Genomic DNA, 23,391 nt, shown 5'->3' on the forward strand with positions numbered 1-23,391 from the left:
TCTGGTCACCTGGATTCCTTGGAGATGAGGAGGCTGTGGAGAGGGTTCAGAGAATTGTGACCAAGTTGGTGAGTGATATAAAAAATGCTCCCTACATTGATAGATTGAGAGCTTGTGGATTGCAGAGATTGGTTGATAGGCGAAGAAGAGGGGATATGATAGAAACATTCAAATTACTAAAAGGTTTTTATAGGATTGATGCAGGGGAAATGTTTCAGCTGTGTGATAGTGATGGAAGAACAAGAGGTCATCTCTGGAAATTAAAGAAGAGTGTGGTTAACAAAGGTGTCAGAACAAGGTTTTTTGCCTGGAGGGTGGTGAATGAGTGGAATTCATTGCCTGACTTTGTTGTGAGCTCTTCGTCTGTAAATGAATTCAAGAAGAGATATGACAGATATTGTTTTGCTAGTTTGGGTCTCCCGTGATGAGTCTACTGACTCCATGGAGATACCCGTAATAATAATAATAATAATAATAATAATAATAAAAATTTTCTTGACCAGTTTGTCAATAAAATGGTCAAGATGGTCAAGAAAACCATTCTCACGCGAAATGTTTTCACAAAAGTTGCTAAAGTCTGGAGCAAATTGAAAAAAGAAACTGCAGGCACGCAACATTTTGTTGTTTCAGTTATCACCAAATTCAATACATGGGCATAGCACCATATATGAAAATGTTGATCAGCCACATCAGTAATTTTATCGACGTGGCTTCAAGGCTGGTATGTAGCCGTACCAACCTTGAAGATGACCCATGTGAAGGATGTCCAAAAAGTGTAACAACACCAGAAATCATTGATGAAGTGCACAATATGGTATTGGATGACCGATGAGTCAAACTGCATGAAATTGCTGAGAATATAGGCATTTCAAGAGAAAAAGTAGGATTTATTTTGCATGAAGAATTGCAAATGAAAAAGCTTTGCACAAGATGGGTGTTGCACTTGCTCACATCAGATCAAATATGCACTCACATGAAAATCTCTGAACAGTGCTTGGAGCATTTTAACAAGAATAAAACTGATTCTTGTTGATCTATTACTATGGATGAGACTTGGATTCATCATTACACACCAGAATCCAAACAGCAGAGAAAACAGTGGACAGAAAGGTCATGGCATCGGTGTTTTTGAATACTAAAGATATTTTGTTTGTTAATTATCTTGAAAAGGCTAAAACAATAACTGGGGAATATTATTCAGATCTTTTAACCAAACTAAAGGAAAAAATTTGTGAGTAAAGACCCGGTTTTCAGAAGAGAAAAATCATCGTTCATCAGGACAATGCACCTGCCCACAAAGGTGTTTTGGCAATGGGAAAATTAAGGGATTTGCACTATGAATTGTTGGAACATCCACCCTATTTCCTCAGATTTGGCTCCCCTCTGAATTCTATCTCTTTCCAAAACTAAAACCTCTTCCTTGCTGGTCAGCTTTTTTCTTTGAATCAAGAGGTGGTTGTAGCTGTAGAGGAGTATTTTGCAGATCTTACTGAGAACCACTACAGGGATGGGATAATGGCACTGGAGCATCGCTGAAATAAATGTATTGGTCTTAAGGAGATTATGTTGAAAAATAAAAATAATTTTGAAATTATAAATTCATTTTTTCATTGTTAGCCAAGAACTTTTCAGACCACCTTCATAGAATATGAAAGTACGATTTTGTAAATGATCAAATTATAACGGTTAAATTATAAACAAATAGAAGCTGCTTAAATATCATAGGAAGAAAGCAGGAAAGAGGATTCTAAACAATTTGATGAGGAATTACAACACAGTTAAATAAATGTAAATGTAAATAAAAATGATTATATATTAATAGCAAGTGATCTTAATGCCAGAGTCGGAAATAATGCAATCCTAAATTTCTTAAGAAAATATGGGAAAATTTGCATGAATAACAATTGTCAAGAACTATTAGACTTCTGTACTTTCAATAATTTCAAAATAACAAATACTTTTTTTTTTCAAAAAAAGAATATAAATAAATATACTTGGAATGGCAGACGAACAAGATCTATAATTGATTATATCATTGCTAATCAGAAACTAGCTCCAAGTGTGAGAGATGAACATGTTTACAGAAGAGGTGAAATTTTTTCAGATCATTATTTAGTAGTCACTAAAATAGAAATACTAGCAAAATCGAGAAAGGAAGTAAATAAGAAAAAACAAGAAATAATAAGTATACAAAGTATATATATTACGAGAAGAAAGCATTAGAATGCTGTATCAATCAGAAGCCCAAATCAGTGAAGATATAGAAGAAGAAGAATGGAAAATTTAATAAAGATAATCGATAAAGGATATGGGAGACAAGATTACATAAGAAGAGAGGTATGAAGGATGATTGCAAGCACTATAGAACTATTAGTTTAATATCTCATGCAAGAAAGATTTTATTGAAGATCATGCTAAAGAGCAGTGAGGCCAAGTTGAGACAGAGATGCTCGAGGAACAAGCAGGTTTTAGGAAAGGTAAGGGTACCAGAGATCATTGCCTCGAGACTGGAAGAAGTTGGTTTTCATACCATTACATAAGAAGGAAGATATGAAGGATTGCAAGAACTATATAACTATTAGTTTAATATCTCATGCAAGCAATATTTTATTGAAGATCCTGATAAATAGGATTGAGGCCAAAGTTGAGGCAGACACGCCCGAGAAACAAGCAGGTTTTAGGAAAGGTAAGGGTACCAGAGATCAGATCCTTTGCCTTAGAGAGATTATTATTATTATTATTAAGAGAGCCCTCCAGGGAGTCAGAGACTCATCGAGGGAGGCCGCATACTATACACACACACCAGCTACCATACTTATTCTTGAATTTATTCACACTGCTTGCACTCACAACATTCAATGGCAATCCATTCCAATCATGCACTACCCTCTGAGAGAAAAATCTAGCCCTCACACCCTTCTTGGTGGCCTTCATTCTCAGCTTCCAAGGATGCCCTCTCATCCTTTCCCCACCCTCCATAAATTGAAACCCTGTATGACCCTTTCAGAATTTTGTAAATCTCAATCATATCAATCCTCTTTCTCCTGTTTGCTAGTGTCTGCAGTCTAAAAATTCTCAATCTGTCTTTAATCAGTATTCCACAATCCTGATATCATTTTTAATACTCTCTTTTGTACTCTCTCTCTCTCTCTCTCTCCAATATATCAGAATCACAACAGAAACCAGGAGACCAGACCTGCACACAATAGTCCAAGTGAGGTCTTATCAAGTCCTTGTAAAGAGGCAAAATAACATCCTTATCTTTACATGTGAACGTTCATTACAGCAATTATCTTTTGAGTTGTATTTGCAATCTTTGCCACATGGCCCCTAAACATCAACTTCCTAACTATTAACACTCAAAGATCCCTAGCCTCATCAGTTTCTTCTAAGCCACCAATATAATATGCTAATGGATATATAATCATGCTGAAGTGAATGGCTTTACATTTACTGACATTGAACTAACACCCATTTTCCCATACCCACAATTCCAGCCTATTCAAAGACCTTCCCTTAGTAAACCCATCTGCAAAGACTGCATATCAGCAGCATTCCTGATTACCCAACCTATCTTTACATCATCAGCAAATAACTGTATGTCGCTTGTCAAATCTTTCCCAATATCATTAATGTACAGATTGAATAACAGTCGACCAAGCACTGATACTTGTGGTATACCACTTTTTTTAATTTTTTTTTATTTTATTAATCTTTGTGCTGGTTATGGGCAGTACTACCCTTACATCACGTCTAAACATCTTGTCCAGACTTGATATAGGCCTAAGCCTTCACAAGTGTTTTACCCTATGCCTGTTCTAGTTATCATTGTAGTCATTCTCTGGTGGCAACACCATGCCACTAGTGTGCCCTGTAGGGCCCTCAAGGAAAGAACTTTTATATCTTTCTGCATAAGTCTTAAATTGTTTTAAGTCCTTATAACTATCTGCACTCCATACGCCATGTAAAGAGATGGTGACACTGGTAAACCTCGGAGTTGCCCCATGCTCCTCCCGTATCTTACTAACTAGATTTTGGTTATTTTTATAGTAGGTCACTTTATTATTATGGCTATAGGGCGCCCTGTTCCCACCACCTGGGCATCAACTATCCAAACGTCACCATCTCTTTTAATCACTAAGTCTGGCTTACGCAAACCTGCCGAGGACCTATAATGTGTTTCCACCATGGTCACCCAACCTTTGTTCTTTTTTTCCTTAAACCTTGCAGACTCAGATCCCCTGTATACCACTTTTTGATATCTGTCAGTCAGCCATCCTCTTATTCATGCTAATATTATATAACCCAAACTCATTTTTTCCAATTTATGCAGCAGTCTGCTATGCTGTATTCTGTCAAAAGCCTTAGCAATATCCAAAAGTATCATGGTGTATCCATTCCTCTTGTCTAGTTCAACGGTAATAACACTGTTATAGAATGTGAGCAAGTTGCTAAAACATGACCTTCCCTTAGTAAACCCATGTTGTTCATTGCAAAGTAGAGATTCACTATCAACCCATTTCTGAATGCAGGCTCCAACCAATTTTTCCAAAATTCTCACCACCACTTCTGAGATACTAATTGGTCGATAGTTGGATACATCGGTCTTTGCACCACTCTTGTGCAATGAAATTACCATACATTCCTTCCAATCACTGAGAGATCACAGAAAAGTATAAAAAATTTAAACTCCCTATGGTAATGTGTTTCTTAGACTACTCTAAAGCTTTTGACTGTGTTCAGCATGTGAAACTGTGGGAAATAATGAAAATAATGGGTTTTCTTCAACACACTATCAGATTGATAGCTAACATGTACAAGGAGCAAGAAGCCATGGTGTTTAGTATCTATGCTAATGACATCATGAGTGAAGCATTGGATGAGCTCAAGACAGGAATTAGGATAAGTGATAGATTGATCAGTAATCTGAGATATGCTGATGATACTGTACTCCTCTATAATGACAAAGAGGAACTAGAACAAATTCTTGATAAAGTTAATGAGATCAGTAATAAGAGAGGACTTCAGTTCAATCCTAGCAAGACAAATATTATGGTTCTCAAAGGAAATACAGACATGGAAGCTCTTGAGAAACAAGCGTACCTTAATGGAGAAAGAACTGAGGAAGTCACCAAGTTTGAGTACCTGGGATCCATTATTAATGTGAAGAATTGCTGTTCAGAGTATTAGAAATGGCTAAAACAACAGTCAGAGACTTGTTTAAAATCTGGAAGGATGAATCTATCTCCATGAGTACAAAGTTGATGGAGGATGCAGCTGTTTTTCTAATAGCGACTTATGGATATGAGACTTTGAACCTAAAGAAGTCAGATAAGACAAAGATGGCTCCTTTTGAGATATGGTGTTACAGAAAGCTATTGAAGATATCATATACTTAAAGGTGTACAAATGAATGGGTGTTAGAAAAGATCAGTAGAACTTTAATGCTTCTTAAGGATATTGACAGAAGAAAGTTCAAATATTTTGGACACATTGAAAGGATGGAAGGAGGACTTCTCAGAACAGTAATAGAAGGCAAAGTTAATGAAAAAGAGGAAGAATAAACAGTCAATGATATGGTGTGTGTATGAGTGAGTGAGTGAGTGATCTTCAGAGAGTTGAAGCCTCCAGAAAAGCATACAACAGGACTACATGGCAAGGACTGGTGTGGCACATCAACGAAATCAAAGTGACCATATGGCATCTGTGTATGTCCAATGAACAGATGATGATCCATAAAGCCACTTCTAAGTCCTTGGAAAGAAAAATAAAATATTAAAAAGAAAATGCAATAAAAGAAAAACAAAAGAAAGAAATATAAAAATGGTACAGAAAGCTCACCAAGATGCTGGACAGATTTATTAACAAAATAGAAGACATACATGGAAGGCAAGATATAGCCTACAAAATATTAAGGAAATTAAACAAAGAAGAAAGAGATACAGCACAAATCAACATAATATAAGAGAAACAATGAATAGAACATTATAAGAATTTATGGTATGACCCAGACCATATTTTAATAGCAGAAAATAATAATGAAGAAATCAGTACTGATATAGAGCAAATAAAATTGGAAGCACTAAAAGAAGCAATAAAGATATCAAAAAATAGAAAATGAAGCAGATTAGAGGGCATAAATACAGAGCTTTGGAAATATGGTTGAGAATATTTACACCACAGATTCATAAAATTAATAAATAACTGTTGGAAGAAATATGAAGTTCAATCAGACTGCTTAAAAGCAAAGTTTATATCTATATTTAAGAAAGGAGACAGACATGATTGTGGAAATTATAGAGGAATAAGTTTATTATAGCAGCCGTAGCATAATTGGAAAACCAGCGAAACATTGCACCCTTCGATTGGAAAAGAACTGGGTTCGATTCTTGTCATGATGAGGGGAATCCTTAAATGGGCTTTTTCAATTGAAGGTGAGTAAGCCGATCTCATATGGTGGTAGCAGGGTTTTTTCTCCCATAAACTTGGGTTTTTTTTCATCTCGCATACAGACAAATCGGCCTTCAGAACACACACAATTTATAGACAAAAAATACTGTTGTTGCTGATGGGCAATAGATGGCATTGATGATAGTAATGTTGTAGTTGAAGAATTAAGTAGTATGGAGAGGATGAGATGTATTTATCGAAGTAGAGTAGTGTGCCCTCCCACAATGAGTCCTTGGACTCCCTGGAGGTGTCACATAATAATAATAATAATAATTAAATATAGGTTACAAAATTTACAGCAAAATCCTGAATAAAAGACTTAGAAATATTGCAGGCAATCTATTCGTGGAAAAATAAAATGGTTGCAGACATGGAAGATCATGTATAGACAATGTTTATGTATTAAAACAAATTATTGAAAAAAAAAAAAGACAAGAATTTAATTTAGAGACTCATGTGGCCTTTACAGATTATGAGAAAGCTTTTAATAAAATACACAGAGAAAAACTATAGAATATAATGAAAAAAACAAGTATGTCCATTACATTTGGTACAGGCTATACAAAGTTTATATAAAGATACAAAAATACAGTTACTTTTAGGTAATAAATTAACAGAAGAAATTGAAACGAATCAGGGTGTTAGACAGGGATGTAGCTTATCTCCAACTCTATTCAATATATATATATATTAATCAAAATATCAAAAACAACAATAAAACAAGGTATCCAGTTAAGGATACCTTGAGAAAAACTGTTATCAATACAATGCTGTATACAGATGATCAGATTATATTACAAGACAATGACCTTCAAAAATCAGTTTATAAATTAAACAAAATAAGCCAACGATACAATTTAAAAATTTCACAAAAGAAAACAAAATTCACTGCATTTAAAGGTCAAGATCAAGTAAGATCAAAAATAGTTATAGAAAATAAAATAATAGACCAGATCACAGAATTTAATTATTTAGACTTCATAATAACATATCTAAAAGATTAAGATAGAGATGAAAATATAAAGAAACTTCAGAAAATCTGTGGAACAATTAAAAGGACACTGAATAAAAAAATAAGACGAGAAACTCAACTAAAATTTTATAAATTAATGGCCACTCCCACTCTACTATATATATATTCTACTACTTTCACTCTACTATAGCCAGCCTGGTTAGCTGAGTAGTTAGCAAATCCACTCTCCAGCCAAAAGGCTGTGGATTCGAATCCCGCCATGGGCATGGATGTTTGTGATTGTCTGTGGAAATACTAGTGGTTGTGGTAGATGGTGTTGGTGTAGTTACAGTTAGTTGTAGTTGGTGGATTGAGTGGTGGAGACAGAGAGTTGTAGAGTAGGTGCCCTTCCTCGATGAGTCTTTGGGCTCCCAGGAGGTGTTACATAATAATAATAAGGTTCAGAAATATGGACCATTAAAAAGAAAGATGAATGTAAAATAAAAGCTGTAGAGTTGATATTTTTAAGAGCAATTAAAGGATGCCAAAAACTGGACCATATAAGATGAAAACATCAGAAAAGAAATGGATATTTACGACATAAATGTAAAGATCAAGGAATATAGAGAGAAATGGAAAGAACATCTGATGGTCAAGATCAAGTTAGATCAAAACTTAGGATAGAAAGATATCGGCTACCAAAAGTGGTGGATAGATATAGATCAAAGGGAAAGGAAGAGAGAGAGGAAGACCAGCTGCAAGATGGAAAGACCAGTGAAGCTAGAACAGGCAATTCCTAATCCTTTAATAGTGGAAGAATCTTTCATTGGTGGGAGCACCATTAAAAAAAAATAATAATTAAAAATAAATAAATAAATAAAATAAAATGCCATTTAATGGATTTCTCTGTCTGACCAAAATAGGGCATATTGCAGTTGAGTCAAAGGTAATAAACTCCTGGATACTTTGGACTATTATGTTTTGGTTTGGCTGTATGGAGCAAGGAACAGATTTTGAAAAGAGGAGTAAAAGAAGTGTAGATTTTAAAATTTCTTAAGAATTTTAGCTAACTTTGGTGAAACATATCTTGAAGTACCCAGGAGTTTATCATCTTTGGTGTAACTGAAATGTGCCCTATTTTGGTCAGACAGAGAAATCCATTGAGTTGCATATAGAAGAACATGTGAGAGACATTATATATCGCAGAACTAGAGCCAGCACACTACATAATAACATTCTTAATTATGCTCACCCAAATAAGGAAGATTCTGTCATTCATCCAATGATCTGGAGAAAATCAGGAAACACTTTTAGATGCTATGATGAACTGAAGAGAAGAATCTTGGAATCAACAAAACTTTTAGATGCTATGATGAACTGAAGAGAAGGATTTTGGAATCAACAAATTGGTCAGTCTTAACACTAACCTTAGCTATAACTTCTCTGACTGTCACTCTTCAGATATCCACCTGTAAAATCTCTCATGATATGTTCCTGTGTAACTTGTTATGTTCATTTTTACATGTTTTTCTAGGGAGATTGCACTTAAAGAAATGTCAATTTTGTCTGTAATAATCTTGTGTTTGTAATAATTTAACTATGATCCTTTGTTTTAACATAATAATGTGCCACATGACATCGTTATGTAATGCTGTTAACTCTTGTCCATATATGGAAATTTCAAAAGACATGCAAAGTATGATGTCATCATGGTCAGATATCAATATTTGACCATGCAGGAAGTTTCGAGAGATGCATTCATGTGTTCAACGGAAGTCCGAGCCTTTATAAGGCGAAATGTTGAGATGGCTTTGTCTTAGATTTCTTGACCTACTCTTACCTGGGTCCACCACCACATGAAGTCCAGTATCGGTAATCTAAAAAGAAATGTCATAGGTCTGAGGTTTCTGAGTCATGCAGAAACCTCAGACATGCAGTTTCAGAACCATTGTCAGTAATCGAAAGAGGAGCATCGCAAGTCTTAAGATTCTCATTCTTTACTTACCTGGGTCTGCCACCATGGGAAGTATAGGTGTCAATCATCAGGGCGTCTCGCAAGGAAAGAACATATCGGCTAACATTTGGACCCTAAATATATCGGCTGTACACTGCCGATATGTTTAGGGTCCAAAAGGGCATAGAATAATCAATGACTCGGAGAAAGAAGAAATTTGGTAGGAGATTAAGTATGAGCCAGCAAAAACAAAGAGAATAAAAGGGACAATTTCATGTGGACAAAAGATTCATGTAAAAGACAGCGCTGAATGAGAATTGTAAGTACTTATATATGTGATATTTCCAGTACATCAAGTGTATAGGTAGAATAAGACTGTGTAAGTAATATTGAAATAAGCTTGCTCTAGGTGTGCCTTACAATCTAAATTGTGTATAAATAATTATTGTAAGAGTAAGGACAATACTGTACTAGATAATGTAAATTAATATTGATTTAAGTTTACTCAAGGTATGCATTATTTTCAGTTTATGTATGTATGACTAGCAGGATATTCTAGAATGTGATTTAACTTTAAGGAAAGAAACAGAGAAATAAGCCTGAATCAGGAAGAATTAAAATTGACAAAGACTTTTAATGAAATTGTATGTGTGTGTGTGTGTGTGTGTGTGTGTGTGTGTGTGTGTGTGTGTGTGTGTGTTAATGTGGATCAAACTGTAAATATTCCTTTTTGATTTAAATAAATGGTTTGTGAACAACACATTAGACTGTTTCTGCTAATGCACTATCCTGAAAATTTCGAACCTGCATAAGATAAAGTTGATCAATAATCAAGCCACGACTAATTAAAGGTAAAGATTAACATAAGCAGGAAATGCTAACAATATCTGCTTTGTCTTTAGTTTCATACCTTATAATCTCTCGCTCAATACACAGGCTAACTGGCGCAGTCATAAAACAAATAAATTTGTTAGACTATAGAGCATGAGAATATAAGATCTAGCAGAAATAAATAAATGGCATCAGTCGACTATTCATGAGAGTTCATTTTTAAGTAAAGAACAACAAAAAGGATAAAGCAGGGTAGTAGAAATACAGAATATAACACAACTTTCGTGTACACAAAATCACGCCTGCGTGAACATGCCAAACAATACTATGGCATCTGGAATGGATTCAGATGTCAGCAATATGTTTGCAAGTTAATTTATGGCTGCCTCTTGTAATGTATATTTTTGTATTTTTCTTTTCATTTAATGTACCTGATGAAGTTTTCTAAGAAAATAAAACTAGCCTTGTATGCTCAAATAATAAATACCAATTTTTCTATTTTGGTATTTCTCTGTTTCTAGGCATTAAATTTATTTAATCATGTCATATAGGTGAGTAAATCTGTTACAACAAATATATATAATAAATTGATACACAGGTTCTTTTTCTCATTCCTTTCATATCTTTTCTACAGGTATTTTATATAGGCTATTCCAATGAATTTTATCTGGGCTATTCCAATGTGATGACTTATTTGGAAAATGAGTCATCATTGCTGAAGAAATAGCAGAAATATTCAACAATGAGCACTTTATCAGTGTATTCTATGTTGTTTATTGTTTGTGTAGAACAATAAACAACATAGAACAGGAACAGGAAGGAGGAAGGAAGGAGGACAGAAGACCGAAAGTTCAAGAATTGGAAACATTTCGAATATTAAGTAACCTTCATGTTAATAAGGCTGTGGAACTGAATGGGATGTGCAAAAGAGCTAGCAGTGACCTTCACTTGGTTGTTCAACAGAGGTTTGGCAATTCAAACGGTCTCAGAAGAGTAGAAAGAAGGAAAAATACTGCGTGAGGGAGAATCCAAGTCAGTAGTGTCAAACTATAGCCCAGTGTATATTTCAAGTATAGTGGTTAAGGTGCTAGAGAGGCTTGTTAGAGACAGAATACAAACTGGAAGTGATTGGAATGGGAAGCATTTAAGATAAGGTATAAGATAATTATTCCCATAATTGATTTACTAATAGAACTGGAATTGACTTATACTTTGTAAACTCCAAAGTGATGCATCCAAAGAACAAATGATGAATCACAATATGCATCATTCAAAAAATCATATATAATCAACCAGCTCTATAGCAAGTTAAACAGAGTAAGCAAAACAATTATTAGATATTGTTTGCTTGGTAAATTTCCTTTAAAGAACAAAGGGCACTAACCAAACTTTTCATTAGCTCATTATAGTGAGTGAATTCTATATAATGAATGAAGTTTTTTGTGCAGGTCCTCTGTATTTAATATTGTCACTTTTTATAAAAGGCACTCTTCTTTTCCCACTTCTACAACTGTATCTCCTGTAAACAGCCTTTCAGGTCTCTCATTATGGTAGGCATTGCAACCTTAGATTCTTAGTAAATCCCATCCCCTACCACTAGCACATTAGGCTCAATGGCTTGTCCTGGCCAAATATTCTGTTTTTTTGGAACCTAATTAATTGCAGTCAATCCTATATACATAGTGCATTAGCTGTCAATTGCATATGTTCCTCTGGCCAGTTTGCCTGCTTTGTAGAATGAAAAAAACCAAAGTTTCTTGGAGGAAAATCCTGTAATCTTCATATGTTGGCTAACTCTCCAACTGAAAATTCTGGATAATGGGTCTTCATATTGTACACAGAACTCATACCAAGATCTTTCCAACAAAAGGACAGTATCGAAACCAATGACAACAGAGATTATTATTAATTGAATGTAAGTTATTAAAAGTTATTATTAAAAAGTAAATCTCATCATTTGCCAAAGAATTCAAGCATATGTATTTAAAATTCTTCTTCATCTCTGTCCTCATACCATTCATTTCACTGTGGGTTGACTCTGCTAGTCCATAGTCACCAGGATATTCTGTCCTTGGTTATCAATGTCTCCAACTGGCACTCTGGAGGTGTTATATATATATATATATACACACAGACATATTTCCATTACCTTCAGCATCATGTCATCTATAAGGCATCTCATGACATGTCCAAACCATTTAAGCCAGTTATTTTGATTATTAAGCAGGTGTGTTTAAAATTGTTATCAATTAAATCAAGAGCTTAAACAATTTATTTATAATTTCAAGACTTGTTAGTAACAGAAAGTAAAGAGACAGTTCATAACATTTACAGTTTTGTTACAAACTAGTATTAAAAACATGCTGTTTTTAGTTTTGATTAAAAGCAGTTTACTAGAATTTTTTTTCTTTTTATATTTCACAGATTCTAATTTTAGTTTATCTTTACAGCTTACCTGCTATATCTTGATATTCATCCCACCACCCTTGCTGCTCACCAGTCTTAAAACGTACCCAGATATACATTGGAAAGATTAAAAAAGCAGAAAATACTACCTAAAAATGAAAGAAAAATGTACATTATTTCACTATGAACAAATTTAATTTGTTTAATCATTAATAACAAAAAGAGGAAAAAAAAATCTTCATTAAATGTGAGCAATTTATATTATTATTACCTGAGACCTGCAGGGAGTCAAGGACTCATTGAGAGGAGACAATACATCACACATACCAGATATTATACTTTCTCTTAAATTTATTCACACTAGATCCACTCACCACTTCAGCAGACAAAATGTTCCACATAATCACTACTCTGTGAGAGAAAAAATCTAGCTCTTATCCCATTTTTAAGCAAGACCGAACTTAACTTCCTTGGATGCCACTGTGTTCTCTTCTCAATTTCCATATAATGAAAAATTTCATCAGATGATATCTTATAACACCCAGTCAGAAGTTTATAGACCTCAATCATATCACTCCTCTTTCTCCTGTTAACCAGAGTTTGCAGACCACATACTCTCAATCTGTTCTCAAAATCTATGATCCATAATCTTAATATAATCTTTATAACTCTTCTTTGCAACTTTTCTACAGCTTTTTTATCTCCTTTGAAACCAGCAATCCAAATTTGTGCAGAGTCACAGAGCAGTCTTATTAAGGCACTGAAAAGAGGCAAATGACTCCCTTATCATTAGTTGTCAATGTTTCTTTCAACATCACAATTATCCTGTGAGTTGAATTTGCAATTTTTGCTATATAACCTTTGAACTTCAAATTCCTATCCACCATAATTCCAAGATCCTAGCCTCATCATTTCAGGTAGCATAACTCTGCTACTGTAATATGCCATTGGAAATCTCATCATGCAAAAATGCATGATGAGACTGACTTGACACTTACTAACATTGAATTGATGGCTATTATCATTTGCCAACATCTGCAGCCTGTTCTAACCATTCTGTAAGTGCTGGATATCAGTAGCATCCCACACTGCTATGCATATCTTTTCATCATCATCAAACTATTGAATGTCTCCTTTCATATCCTTCACAATATCATTAATGTATAGATTGAACAAGAATAGTCCAAGGAACTGATCCTTGGAGAACACTGCTAATCACCTTAAATCTGACAGAATCAAACCCACTGTATACCACATTTTGATACCTGCCCATCAACCATCCACTTATCAAGTGAAGAGTTTATATTCCAATCCTATATTCTCTAGTTCAGCATTTCCAAAATTTTTCCTACAATGGAACATGTCACAAATCCTGAAATGTTAATGGAACACCTTGGTTACAGTTGAGTATCATCGGTTTCGTATTCAATGTAAAGCTAAGTGCACACTATTGCCGAAGCAGGCTGTATCGCATCGCAAATATGAGACATTGTATGCTACAGGCATGAAAGGCCACAGCGCATCACATTGACCTTGTTTGTGACCACACGTTTCCTGGAATAAATACCTCCGTACTTCACTTGCGCTTGGAGGTGTTGACAACCGAGGGCAGCTGAGTAAAGGCCAGTGCACGCTGGCCTTAATAGCATACAATCCACACACAAAATGAGGAGTGCCTGATTTTCAAACATCAAGTTCAACATGTTAGAACTTGTCGCAGCATTTAAAATCATCCAGGTTCATATTAATTTTGATAATTTTTCACGGAACACTTATCCACTTTCCGTGGAACACACAGTTTGGGAAAACCTGCTCTAGTTTATGCAACAACCTTTCGTGTGGCATTCTATCAAATGACTTAGCAAAATCTAACAGTATTATAGTGTATCCATTCCCTTTATCCAACATAGCCATAACAGACAAGAACATTAAAAAAAACTTCATCTACATCCTCAATGGAGAACCTACAGTGCTGTTGGAACTGATGTTCTGGCCACTGCTGAAACATGGAGTACACTGAACTTTGAATAAGTCTGTTTTTATTGAATCACACAAATTCTTTGCATAAACCTTCATGGTAGTTGACCTCTGTAGCTGTAGCCATGGATATATCTTGAAAGACAATGGGCATCAAACCATCAACTTGTAGATATATAGGAGTAAACTAACATAATATCTAAACCTCCTTAGTCCTACAGAGGCTAGACTTCTGTAGGAGTTTTTCTGACATTTTTTTCCAATAATATGATTTCAAAATGGTTATGATGCAGATGGCCACTAAACGAGAGAAAGAGAGGCAGGGGACACACTCAAGGCCACAATCTGAATAGGAACTGAATGAAATTCTCATTGTATATTGATGAGTAAAGAATCCTTGACTGTATCTTATATGCCTGACTGAATTTCTACTCAACATTCATGTAAAAATGTTCAGCAAAGAAATACATAAAGTACAGATGAAGGAATTCCTAGATCCACTTCACAAATATAAATATATGTAGTCTTAGTTCCAGCCTGAAAAGAGTTCATTTCCATCTCCAAATCTGCAAAAACCACAAAAGTATTTTTACACTTCTAATTTTGAGTAACATCACATCTTGGGCTTAAATCTCAACATAACATTCTGAAATTAAAATCATCTTCATCAGAGATTTTAATGATTACAACTTCAACTAGGCTTTCCTTTTCTATCTAAATTGAAGCAGCAGAAAGTGGAAGTGGTGCCAAGCATGTGGCATTACCAATGATTTCATACAGAGTGTTTACATGCTTAAGAGAATATCAGATAATGCTAATTACTCAAATGATTCATCCCTCACTTCTACCACTATTTCACAGATGCACTGTTTTAGATGTCATTTATATAGCTACTTCCATGGACCTAGTCTACTGAACTAGTACCCATTATCATTCTTTAGCTTTCAAATAGTCCTGTTAAAACATGAGTTAAAACTTTCAATCAAACTACAAACATACCAAGCCTGTGCCTCTTCTTCAATCTTTATTCTATCTACCTTTGTCCTCTTGAACAGTCTTCCTCAAGCAATGTCCCCCCAAATTAAGACCCACAACTCTTCCAAAAAATATATATATATAAATATATATCAACATATTTCTCCTTTCCAACTCTCATATACACTCCACACCTGGCATTAAATAGGTTCTTCTAATGCTCATATATATGGGATTGATACGTACATATATATAAAAAATAAAAACTTCTCTCTCCAAACATTCTTCATTTCTTTCTTACTTGTGAACCTTCTAAATATACTGTGGGATGCTTACTGACCTCCAGGTAACTAAGTTCACATAAGCTAGTGATTTCTTCTCTCACAGAGCAATGCAAAACAAACAATCATCGATGTATATCACATTATTATTATTATTTCAGGCAACTCCAAGAAGTCGACAGACTCATCGAGGGAGGCCCTAACATCATGTCAAGAACAACTATTCGACATTCACACAGTATCTATCATACCTCGCCTTGAATTCATTCACAGTCATTGGTTACCTGCCTACCAGTGGCATTCTTTAAAATCATTCTGCCACATACATTTTTTCTTTTACTTGCAACATATCGAAAAAACTGTTTAGGATTCTCTTTAGCCTGCATGGCCAATATTCTTTCGTAATCCTTTTTTGCTTTTCTTACCACACTCGTTACCCTTCTGGCCTGGGCTTTATACTGTTCATGTGCCTGCCGGTCACCTTTCTCCTTAAATTCCCTCCATAGTTGTTTCTTTTTTTTGCAGCTCAAGCTTAATGGTGTTATTCATCCATTTAATTCCTACTTGATTTATTATTCGGACTCTAGGAATACAGTCAGCCATTGCTTCATGCAAACACTTTTTAACCGCCTCCCATGCACTGTCAACTTCTAGCTCTTGCAGTTGTACATGCCATGGCACTGTACCAATCAATCCCCTAAGCTTGTCATACTTACCAGCCCGATAATTCCACATGTACCCTGTCTTAATTGTAAATTCCACACCCTTAGCCACCTCCCAAGTCAAGAACCCATGATCACTCTCACCAATTGGTGGCAACATGATCATATTCGTAACAGCCAAATTCTCAGATGCAATTACCAGGTTCAAGCACTCTCTGACCCCTAGTATTTTCCATTACATGCTATCACAGATAGTTATCCCTTAATAACAGCATAAAATCCATTTCCTTCCTCCCATGTGTCCTCTCCTCCTTCCACTCAATGTTACCATAGTTGAAATCGCCCATAATAATTACCCTCCTTCCACTCATTTCTTCTATTTGCTTATGCATACTATCTCCACCATCTATTCCATCCCCTGGTCTACAGCAGCACCCAACTGTATATTTTGTTCTGCTAGTTTCAATCTCACACCAAATGTGAGATTGAAACTAGCAGCTTAGAGATTGAAACCTCAAATGTACTCTTTTCGGGGTGCTTAAGGGTCAAAGCTGTATAATTGAGAGGAGACCTCCACATAGCCTTTAAAGGAATGCGGAGAACCGACCAGAGCTTCTAACCTAATGTCCAATCCTCACCTTCTCGTGGTGCACCCTGTTGGGTATCTACTTTGATACTGAACGAACGAGGATGGGCTGGCAATTTGGGATTTAGCCGACCAAATTGTATTCTTATTGGTTAAACCAAAATAAAAAAATAATAAAAATAAAAATTTTTAAAAAAATGATGGTACAACATGAGAAAATTTCATGGGGGCTGGGGCGTCGCCCGGTTAAACAAGGCCCCCGTTGTTTTCGCCAGGGAACCAGGGTGAACAGTGAAAAGTCAACTACTGGAACAAATCTGAAAATAAACCCCAACTCAACATCACCAGAGTTAAAGATTGGTACTATCAACGTAAGAAGCCTGAATGGCAAAGAAATGGAGCTAGCTGAGGAATTAGATAAGTACCAGATTGACATAACAGGGGCGACTGAAACAAAAAAGACCAAAACTGGTGAGATCTTTCTGAGCAATAAATACAAAATGTTATATTCAGGCAATGACAATCAAAGAAAAGAAGGGGTAGCCATAGTATTCAACACAAAATACGAGGCTAATCTTCTTGAATGGCAGTCGGTCTCAAGTAGAGTAATGTGGGCAAATATAAGAATGGGGAACTGGACAATGACATTTATTTGTGCCTATGGTCCCACAGAAAGTTCTACTAAGGTAGAAGTGGAGGAATTTTTTGACGCTTTAGAAAAAGCAACTGACACAATGAAAAAGGAAAAGTTGGTCCTTGTTGGGGATCTAAATAGCAGAGTAGGAAAAGATTGTGAGACATACAAAAATATTTTGGGAAAATTTGGAGAAAAGAGCAAAGCTAATAATAATGGCAAATATCTGTGGATTTCTGATCAGGACATGGACTGGTTATTACTAACACCATGTTCAACATAAAAATGTGCACAAATTCACATGGAGAGAAGAGGCGAGGAATAAGAAAAGTCTCATTGACTATGTTATTGTTGATAGTGATGTTTTCTCCCTGGTGCAGGACACCAGAGTGTACAGAGGATTTTAAATTGGAAGTGATCACTATTTAGTCTTGAGCAGGATAAAATTGAATTTCATATTGAAAAGAATAACATGTAAGAAAGTTTTAAAGTGAATAAAAGTTGAGCAGCTCTCAGATATGAACTGTAGACTAAAATACAGAAAGATTATTGAAAAGAAAATGAAAGAGTTTGAGAACAGGAATCAAACCTTGGAGATTCAGTGGCAAACCCTGAAGAAAACATTGATTGATTCTGCCAGAGAGGCATGTGGTGAGGTTGTGTGCAAGGATAGAAAAATCAGAACTCCCTGGTGGACACAGGAAGTTAAAGAGGCAGTGAAGGAAAAGAAAAAAGCATATCAAAAGTTCCTGGCAAATAAGTCAGCTTTTACTCTTACAGAATACAGATACAAATGTAAGAAAGCTAAACAGTGTGAAAAACTAGCTAAACAAAAGTCATGGGAGGACTTTGGCAAGAATATAGAAAATAAATATCAAGAAGGTGGCAAAATATTCTGGAGGTTGTTGAAGAAGCTTAGGAATGGAGGAAAGAGTGCTGTAAAAGGAGTTAGAGATGATAAAGGTGACATGAAAACAGGAGAAAAAGATATCCTTGAAGTATGGAGTAATTACTTTGAAAAACTGCTAAATGAAACAAGCAGTGATGACAGCACAGTGATAAAAAACACTGACCAGGCATGCAGTCAGGAATACATATCCATACTTGAAGTAGAAAAAGCCATCAAAGGCTTGAAATGTGGAAAGGCAGCAGGAGTAGATGATATTCGACCAGAAATGCTGAAGTATGGTGGTATAAAAGTCTTACAGTGGCTGCACTGCATAGTTCAAAAAGCCTGGACAGAGGGACGAATTCCCGATGATTGGAGTAGAGCTCTCATAGTACCCATATATAAAAAGGGAAATAAAACTGAATGTGAGAATTACAGAGGTATTTCCCTACTGAGTGTTCCTGGCAAGATCTATGCAAGTATACTTGAGAAACGGTTGAGAAGAATTGTGGAAGAAAAGCTTGGTGAAGAACAAGCTGGGTTCAGGCCAACTGTCAGGATCAGATCTTTACTTTACGACAAATAGTCGAGAAAGCATGGGAATATAACAAAGATCTGTATTTAAGTTTTGTCAATTTGAAAAAGGCATATGACAAGGTGTCAAGAAAGAAGTTATTCAATACACTGCAGTTATATGGTGTCAATGGGGCATTATATCAAGCAATACTTAGTCTTTATTTGAGTTGTAAGTCAGCAGTTATAATTGAAGGAAGTACAGGAAGATGGTTTAATGGTAAATCTGGTGTGAGACAAGGATGTACATTATCCCCTCTGTTATTCATTATCTATATGGATCACATTATGAAGGAAAGTGGTATTAAACCTGATATCAAAATTGGAGATGTTAATTTCAGCTCTTTGTTTTATGCAAATGATGTTATACTTCTAAATAAATCCGCTACAAGTCTGCAAGATTCTCTGACTAAATTCAATTGCTGTTGTAATAGATATGGTATGAAGGTCAGCAATAAAAAGACAAAAACAATGAAAATAGGCAGAATCGTTGAAAATGTCAACTGCTTTGTGAACGGAGAACCTGTGGAACAAGTAAAACATTTCAGCTACTTAGGCACGATTTTTACTGAAGATGGTAAATTAAATATAGAAATAGACAACAGAATCAGCAAAGCTGGTATGGTGGGAAATCAATTGAATAAATTCATATGGAATAAGAGAGAAATTAGTCGGAACACTAAATTAGCTGTATATAAGACAGTGTTCAAACCAGTTTTAACTTATGGATATGAGAGCTGGGTCAGAAATAAAACTTGACCAAAGACTAGAGACCACAGATATGAGAGTCCTGAGAAAGATTAGAGGCGTGAACAGATGGCATCAATGGCAATATCATATTAAAAATGAGAATATTAGGAAAGAACTTGACATTGTCAGCATCCAGGAATGCGTTAGCAGAGCTAATCATAGGTGGTATGGTCATTTAAATAGAATGGGCGAGGAAAGATTAGCAAAACAAGTGTTCTCTGCCAGGTTGGCATGAAAACGACCCAGAGGAAGACCAAGATACAGGTGGATTGATACGGTACAAAGTGCCTTAGATGATAGAAATATAAGATCTGATAATGTTGGAGTCTTGACAAGTAACAGACTGATTTGGAGGAAAATTGTAGATAGGAAGTTAGTAATGATGTAATTTTTTCATGTAGTACTGTCATATCCTGTACACCCCTTGAGGGTACATGGCAGGAATTTGATGATGATGATGATGATGTACACTTTTCTCTATCCTGCAGTTCCACTTCTATTCTCCTTGGCTGTAGCTCATCTGCTATCATCAATAACACACCTCCCCTCATTTTATTCTCCCTGTCTCTCCTGAACACACCATACCCCTCACATTCAATCCCACTAGCTGTGTCATCTACTGTCAGCCATGTTTTACTAATGCCCATAACCTGTGGTCTGGAAGTGCCAACCAAGGCCAAAAATTCTTCCCTCTCGTTCCTAATACTTCTGGCATTTGTATACATGAATTGCAGAAGCCGATTTGTCCCATCCTTATTCTGATGCCTTATACTAACTATCCCATTCTGATTCGTAGCCTTTCCTACTCACTTGGGCATATTTCACACACTCAACTGTCTCCCTGAAATCTGCATATCTACTTCGCCCTCCCCCCTTAATAACTAATTTCCCTGGTTCTGTACATTCACTTCCACTACATTCGACAACACCTTTTCAAGTCTCTGTACACCAAATCCATTCAAATGTAAACCATCCATTTTATATAACTCCTTTTGCCCATCGAACTCATTCCACACCACTCATCAAACATAATTCACGCATAAAGTCATTGGCAATTATGGCCCTACTTCTATACTCTTCACTGTCATACCGCGGAAACAGACTCACCACCCTAACTCTCTCACTCTTTTCTTTTGCTACCTCAAGCAATTCCTTCACAATATGCTGGTCTGGTTGGCCAAGCGGCTAGTGTATCTGCTCTCCAGCCAAAAGGCTGTGGGTTCAGATCCCGTCTTGGGCATGGATGTTTGTGATTGTCTGTGGAAATGGTAGTGGTTGGTGGTAGATGGCATTGGTGTAGTTGCAGTTAGTTGTAGTTGGTGGATTTGAGTGGTGGAGACAGAGAGTTGTAGAATAGATGCCCTCCCTTGATGAGTCTTTGAACTCCATGGAGGTGTCACATAACAATAATAATATTGTTGTTTAGAGGAGAAGACACATGCCTATGAATAATAATCAAGTAACTTTATTTAGTTATTATTAGAACAATATGGTCTAATAATTTAATAATCCCCTTTGTCATGGCTTCTTTGTGAGCACAAAGATATGCACTCTACCTGTGCACATAGGCAAACCAGTAGGAAGACAAACAAAGAGTGTAAAAAGCAGCATCCTAAAGTTCAAGCTACAACCATCATAGGTGGAGTAATGAGATCTTGTTGATAGTGCTTGTTCTGCTAAAAGTCTCAAGATAACTGTCTCCAAGATTTTGAGCAAGGTCAAGAAGCCATATTTATTCAAATGGCTATTGCTGTGAATGGATTTCAAGAATAGTCTTTCAAATTTGTATTATTATTATTATTATTATCCAGGCCTCCATGGAGTCAAAAGACTCATCGTGGGAGGTCGTTTTTAGGAAACAAAGTTCATCACACCACTCCTTAAACCCATTGACCGTTCCCGCTCCAACCACTCTCTCAGGATGCATTTCAAGGTTGAATCACCCTCTATGCAAAGAAATCACTCCTCACCCTCTTGCGCACAGCCTCCTTTCGTAACTTCCAGAAGGAGTGATGACAAGGGGACAGCCCCTTGTCATCACTCCTTCCCACCATTCCACCAAGTAAAAGAACTTTCCAATGTCTACCCTGAAACTGCCTCTCAACAATTTAAAAGTCTCAATAATATCACCTTTCCTTCATCTATCCACCAAACTCTGCAGTTCACATTCCCTCAGTCGATCCTCATAACTCATATTGTACAGTCCTGAAACCATCTTTGTTATCTGCCTCTCTACCTCTTCCACAGTCAATTTATTCACTTCAAATCCTGGTGTCCAAATCTGAGAATAATAGTCTAAGTGTGGTCTGATCAGGCTCTTTTATCTCTGCAGGTCAGTGACCTTCTCATTATTGCAGCAATCCTCTGAGTTACCCTCACCACCTTTGCAATATGCTTCCTGAATTTTAGTTTTCTATCAATCATCACCCCCAGATCTCTTGTCTCCCCTACCTCCTCCAATCGAGTATGCATCCTCCAATCGATGGATCCTAAACCTCAAGATTTTACATTTTGCTGCATTGAACCGATGTCCCCAGTCATTTGCCCATCTGTCTACTTTATTCAAATCCTCTTGCAGGGCTGCCACATCTGCACTATTACTGATAACCCTTCCCAGCTTCACATCATCCTCAAACAACTGAATGTCCCCTTGCAATCCCTGTGGAACCCCACTTGTGACCTTCTGCTTCCTTGATATTCCCCACCATACACAACTCTCTGATACCTATCAGACAGCCAATCCTGAATCCGGTTGACCAATCTGACATCCAGACCCATGTGCTGCAACTTATATATCAGCTTATCACGTGGCACCCTGTCTTTGTTTCTGTGCAATAATAAAGTTTTCTTTCAATGGATATGGTGATCTGAGTTAATTATTATTATCTGACACCTCCAGGGAGTCCAAAGACTCATCGAGGGAGGACACCCATTCTACAACTGTCTCAATTCACAAACTACAACAAACTGCAACTACACCAACGCCATCTACCGACCACTACTTATATTTTCACAGACAATTACAAACATCCATGTCCACAGCGGAATTCGAACCCGCAGAACCAGAATGATTGTAGCATAGATAACAGACATAATTCCTATGTTGGGCCCAAGAGAGAAAGCTAGCTTGCTCTCTCTCTTGGGTTCAACACAGGATGGCAGGCAGACCAAATGATGGTAATTTGCTTAGCAGGCCTATATCAAATATTCAATGATAAGGTCTGAAAATGTCTGTAACAGCATGCTTCTTTGAATGTTTCAATGGCCAGTTTCAAGCAGTGGGTTGTGTAAGCTAAGAAATCGGTGCATCTCGAATGGTGGAGATTATACTGGCAGTATCAAAAGCTCTGGATATACTGGTGATCAAAAGTTTTGGAAATGTCAGTGACAGCATGGTTCTCCAAATGTTTGTAAGCTAAGAGATTAGCTGAGGATCTTAAATGGTAAAATGCACACTGGTGAACAATTATT

At 36.3% G+C, this 23,391-nt stretch overlaps 1 protein-coding gene across 1 annotated transcript in view; it reads right to left on the bottom strand.

The window, feature by feature from the left end:
* The window catches only part of LOC150110639 (transient receptor potential cation channel subfamily M member-like 2), a 658,320-nt gene that overhangs the window by 393,471 nt on the left and 241,458 nt on the right, over window positions 1-23,391 (bottom strand). The window contains exon 13 of the mRNA XM_090403554.1: window positions 12,643-12,742. Coding sequence (XP_090259680.1) covers window positions 12,643-12,742 — 100 coding nt within the window. The remainder of the gene's footprint in view (window positions 1-12,642; window positions 12,743-23,391) is intronic.

The sequence above is a fragment of the Typopeltis vanoorti genome, chromosome 1, assembly GCF_054136105.1.
Source record: "Typopeltis vanoorti isolate ZY-2024b chromosome 1, IOZ_Tvanoo_1.0, whole genome shotgun sequence".
Classification (NCBI taxonomy): Eukaryota; Metazoa; Arthropoda; class Arachnida; order Uropygi; family Thelyphonidae; genus Typopeltis; species Typopeltis vanoorti.